This window comes from Arachis duranensis, chromosome 1, assembly GCF_000817695.3.
Source record: "Arachis duranensis cultivar V14167 chromosome 1, aradu.V14167.gnm2.J7QH, whole genome shotgun sequence".
In the NCBI taxonomy this organism is placed as follows: Eukaryota; Viridiplantae; Streptophyta; class Magnoliopsida; order Fabales; family Fabaceae; genus Arachis; species Arachis duranensis.
In genome coordinates, this window is record NC_029772.3 from 19750018 (window position 1) to 19755743 (window position 5726).

Genomic DNA, 5726 nt, shown 5'->3' on the forward strand with positions numbered 1-5726 from the left:
ACACACACAACCTAAGCCACAACCATCATACCCATACACAACATCTCAAAACCCAAACATCATAAAACAACAAAATACACTAGGGTTGAGAATCTTACCACACCCAAGGTCTAAGAAGACAAGATTAACCTTCTCCTTCAAGAGAGTTGGGTCCTATAACATCAAAGAACCCAAAATCTCAACATTTCACCCATGAAACTCGAAAATAATGGCTGAGATTTCGAACAGCAACACGTGGCTTACCTCAAGATTGGTTGTATGCGTTTTGTAGAGCTCTCCGCGGTGAACGCGTGGCCGCAAACGGAGCGGCAATCGGAGCTCTAGATCAAAAGTTATGGTGGTTTGAAGATCAACCAAGGGAGAGAACTTGAGAGAGTGTTCTTCCTCCCTTTCTCTCTAATTTTAGCTTGTGTGTGTAACAAATGAGGAGAGAGAGTGCTGAAAACTAGGGTTTTGGTTAAGTTATGTTGGGCCAAGGGCCCACTTTGGGTCCAATTGGCCCGGTTTGACCCGTTCGGTCCAATCTTGGTCCGATTTCTATAAAATTGGTACCGAAATTCTCGTCTCAATCTCCTCTATCACATTTAGCCACAAAAATCACATTTTAGGCTTTCCAGAATAAATTCTCATTTATGGATTAATTAGCCGTTAATTAACCGGGTTTTACAACGAAACTAATTACATTTCGTATTCCACTGCTTAATATTTATGTTTTTCAGTCCCAACTATATATATGAACAAATCTGAAAATTGGAATATAATATATACCACTTCTCCAAGTTTCTCATTTTCTAAATTCAAATAAAAAATATTTATTAGGTTACAGTCTTTGACAAATTATATGTTGTTCCTGTATATATATATGTATATACATACTGGTGTGTCATATATAAAGTTACTTAAAATTGCTCATATGTCAATATTACCTATGATTCACGAGACAAGACAAGGAGTAATAAGTATTCCTAGATTACTTTGATTAAGCTTATTCCCCAACATAGAAAACATTTTCTACTTATTCATACATATAATTAATTTTATATACAAAGAGTTTATTTTTAAAATTTTAATTTAGTTCAAAAATTAATTTAGTTTAAATTTTTAAAACTTACATAGGAAATATCTATCACTAATTTAGTTTATTAATCTTCTATTATTTCTCATAAATTATTTTTATATGCAAATAAAGGCACAGATGGAACTATTAAGACTAGAAGGCTAAAAGTTAAAGAAATGGATAATTTAACTAGAGATGAGCAAGTTGTAGTAAACTTTGAAGATCAACAAGCTATTGGGAAAAGCCAAGGTTTACTTGCTGGATATTTAGGGACATTAGCAGTTGATTGTAAGTTATTTCCAATCAACTTCTCAAAGTGGTCAGGACCTTTAGGTATACCTCGATCTAGGTTTGAAGAGTGTTTTAGTAACTTGCTGAAGGTATGTATTATGAATATTTATTTTTATCAAATGCCTATTAAAGTTATACATTAATAATGACATCTTGTTATTTATGTATAATTCTTTTTGATAGCCAAAATTTCATTTCAAAATTTCTAAGGGCATTGCAAAGCGATATTGCAAATTGAGCCTTGCAAAAAAGTGGTCACAACATAGAATTAAATTGTGGAATGAGTTCTATGATACATGTATGAGTAGACAAGCAATCATTGATAATGTCCCAGTTGGCATCGACAGAGATCAATGGGCATCCTTCATTCAATATCGGTTTCTACCTTCTACAATGGTAACATGCTTTCTTTTTTAAAATTAATATTAATATGTGATCAATTCTTTAATTTTTATTTTTCTTTTTTAATAGGAGATGTGTAGGAGAAACAAGGAAGTTCGCAAGAAGCAAACAATTCCCCATACTGGTGGCTTAAAACCCATCTCAAGGAAAAGACATGAAATAGTATGAACTATAATTCATTTTTTTTTTGCTTTTACTAAATTATGTTATGTTTCTTAACTTTTTTTATATTTTTTTACATAGTTTTTACAAACTGGGCGAAAAATTAGCCGTGGAGAAATGTATATAGCAACTCATAAGAAGAAAGATGGGTCCTTTGTGACTGATGAAGCAAGGAATATAGCGGTAAATTGAATTTATTAGTCTAATTTAGTAAAAAATGTAACTTCAGAATCCGACAAGTTTTAATGGTTTTTATTATATTTTTGTTGTTTAAATTTCAATTGTAGGAACAAATTGAACTACTTATGACTCAAAATGAGAAAGATGAATTTGGACCATCCACAAATGATGCTATTGGCAAAGTGTTTGGGGAGGAACATTCTGGTAGGGTGCGATGCTTGGGAATGGGAGCTACACCTACTAATACTTTTAGAGGTGCCAATCATCCTGGCCAGTTTGCTAATTCTTCAATTTCAATGTCTTCTACTAATTACTCCCAAGCTGATTTTAAATGTTTAGAGTCTAAATTTGATGGGACATTGACTGCACTAAAGGCTTATTTCCTTTCTAAAGAAGGAAGAATTCCTACTGAACTTACTAGTATATTTGACCACGGAGCTCAGGTAAATTGCCTTCTCTTGTGGCATTTATGTTACACTAATCATGTTGAAAATTATGATGAATCATAACTGTTACATTAATCTAATGTTCTAGCATTGTTAGTCTCGTATATTCTAACCTCATACCTCTACTCTTTTTAATTTTTTTTTCAAATTTTTGACATTTGAAAAGGTTAATTCTTTTTTTACACTTTGATTTTTTTTTCTTTTAAGTTGTTGTTATAGTGCTATAAATGTTGGTAATTTTTAGGTTGACAATTTTGTTTTAATTTATTTTAGGCTAATGATGTTGAGAATGAAATTATTACACCAGCAACAGGAAGAGCATCATCATTAGGTGGAAGCAATGAAAATTGTGAAGACATTGTTTAGTGTTATTTGAAAGACTGAGTAGTTGTGAATTCTTTTTCTTTTTTTAGGATATTATGTTAGATTTTATTTACTAAACAAACTTATTCAAATAGTGAACTTATTAGTGGTAGTTATGAATTTATTGAATTTTAACATTTTTAATTTTTAGGAATTGATATATGAAGACAATGTTAATTAAGATATTATACATTTTATTATAATATAAAAATGTTATTATTCATTACAATGAGTTATGAATTACATTTATATTTTATATGAATTTATTAGTATTAAAATTTTCATATTTATTAATATCTTATAAAATAAAAAGCTATATATATGCATAATAAAAATATTATGGTAGTTTTATTTGTGTAGTGATTTTTAAATTGAGGCGGTTTATAATTCCCACAAATATAAAAAATAGATTTTAGTCTTTTAATTTTGTAGGGGTTAAGAACCCCCATAACGTCAATCAAGACCGCCACAGAATAGGGTAACTGGATACTTTCGAAAACCGACGTAATATACTGAAAACCCCCACAATTTGCGGAGGGCAAAAAACTCCCGCAATTTGAATTTGACATAGCGTCGGTTTTTTAAAAACTCCCGTAACTAAACCGCAGGACACCTAACTCCGTCAGTTTTTGAAACAGCCGTTACACAACTTGTGGGGGTTAAAAACCCCCGCAAAACCCAAAAAAAACCCCGCAAATTAGCGCCTTTTTTGTAGTGGCTTCTCCCACATAAACTTCATTTTCTCTCAAAGTCATAAAATTCATTTCTCCTGTTGCTTTCAGAGCTCATCATTTAGTGGTATATCGTACAAAGACAAATAAATAGATATTTTTATTCCTCTGTTTCCGTGATAGATATATGTCATTAATGCGTCCCCTCCAACCAAACAAATTATATAATTCTTTCTTTGAAATATCTTTCAGTAAGTTATCCACAAAGACAATAAATAATTCCTTCTCCAATCGATGATACTCCTCTAGGTTTCAAACTCTTGGATCTTTTCTCAAGAATTGTCATTGCCTATCTATAATCCACCCGGTGTTTTTCTACCCCCTCTCTCTCTCTACTTCTCATTGTTTATTTTTCTATTTATCTTTAAACCCTCTTATAACTTAGTGAGTTACTTGAAAAATTAATAGCGTTATTTGTTATTTCTTTAGGATATTTTGTCTCTTGGATTAATTTGTCAGCTTAACCATAAGTAATTGATTTAATAGTTAATCTTGATGTAATGTATTGTGTTGCTTGGATTAATCGTGACTTGGCTCACCCACAAGCCACATGTAGCCAATTCATTAATTTGGTTCTAATGTGCCACGTTATTAATTGAGTTAATGCTGGATTAACTCACCTACAAGTAGTAAATTCAGTAATTAACAGTAATATTATACTTGAAATGACTTTAGCAGTAAAATCCTTTTGTCTATGAGTATTTGAATTTTGTAATTGTTATGTTGTATAACATATTCTCCGCATAAATGTGAATTTATATTATATTCTTTTACTCCCTACTTATAGTAATTTAATTACTATGATATGTATGTTTAAATCAAATTCATGGTTCTTAACAATTCTTGCATATTTTTTCATGAATAGCACTAACCAAAATAGTTGAATCGCAATTCAAGAATCAAATCGCTTGACCAAATTTTAAATCGTGAATTGTATTGAATAGTAAGATTCATAAAACATAATATATATATATATATTTCTCCCAAGTAATATCTTTTTTCATTTTTTTTTTTGGTGCCATTGATAAGGATTATCAAGTAGAAAGAAACAAAGTGACCAAATATGGATGGTTTGATGGAATTGAAGAAGAAGAAGAAAAAAAAAAGAAAAAGAAGGAGGTAAATGAAAGTCAATGAAGTTAAAATGTATATAAGAAGAAAGTAAAAAATCAAGAGACAAAAGCATTCTCTTTTAGTATTTTAAAATAAGTTGAAACTCAACTCTAGTTATGATGGTTCCAAAATGTCTAGACTACTAAATGGTTCTAGTAACAAAATATATTTTTTAAGTTTTTTAATAATTACTAAATATCTTTATTTAATTTTATTTATTAATTGATCCTTTATTATTTAATTCTAAAATCTATTCTATATTTTAAAAATTATTATTTTATTTTTCATCATATATCTTATCATTAGAACTCTATCATTAAGTTCTATGAAATCAATCCCTAAATTAGTTTTTATTTTGATTTGGAAACTCCAGTTTTATCTTTTTCATTCTTAAAATTAATAATTTCATAATCTATCATCAATTTATTTTTTAATTACCCAATTCTATAATTGTAATTGTTTATGAATTTTCTTCCACTGTGATTATCAATTTGTTACCACGATGATCACTGTTTATGAATTGGCAGGTATGCGATCTTTGCAATTGCAGAAATAGCAATCTACAGAAAACTAATTGATTTTTTTATTGAAGTAATCGATTAGTTAGTGAACAAAAGTCCTCTTTTTTACGTTGTTCAAAAAACAATCAATTTTTACATTAAGCTAATTAATTGTTTCGCGAAGAATATTTTATTTTGGAATTGCTCGTTAAAAAATCAATTTTTTTATTGAAGAAATTGATTGATTAGTGAAGAAATATTATTTACAAAAATCGATTGTTTTGTGAGAAAAAATTAATTTTTGTGTAAGTGAATCGATTTTATTACCTATCCAATTGACTGGTTGAGGGATCCAATTGATTGGTTGAAGAAAATAACTAATTAATTGAATTATTCAATTGATTGGCTGATAAAGAAACAATTGATTAGTTGAATTATCCAATTGATTGGTTGAAGAACACAATTGATTATATGTACTCAG

The 5726-nt window shown here is 29.5% G+C and overlaps 1 protein-coding gene across 1 annotated transcript in view; it reads left to right on the top strand.

Annotated features, from left to right (window-relative positions):
• Positions 1-2904, top strand: part of LOC107481545 (uncharacterized) — a 16686-nt gene extending 13782 nt beyond the window's left edge. Inside the window, exons 3-8 of the mRNA XM_021130377.2 lie at positions 1190-1437; positions 1532-1744; positions 1820-1912; positions 1994-2095; positions 2200-2535; positions 2812-2904. Of these exons, the coding sequence (XP_020986036.2) occupies positions 1190-1437; positions 1532-1744; positions 1820-1912; positions 1994-2095; positions 2200-2535; positions 2812-2904 (1085 nt within the window). The remainder of the gene's footprint in view (positions 1-1189; positions 1438-1531; positions 1745-1819; positions 1913-1993; positions 2096-2199; positions 2536-2811) is intronic.
• Positions 2905-5726: the final 2822 nt, after the last annotated feature.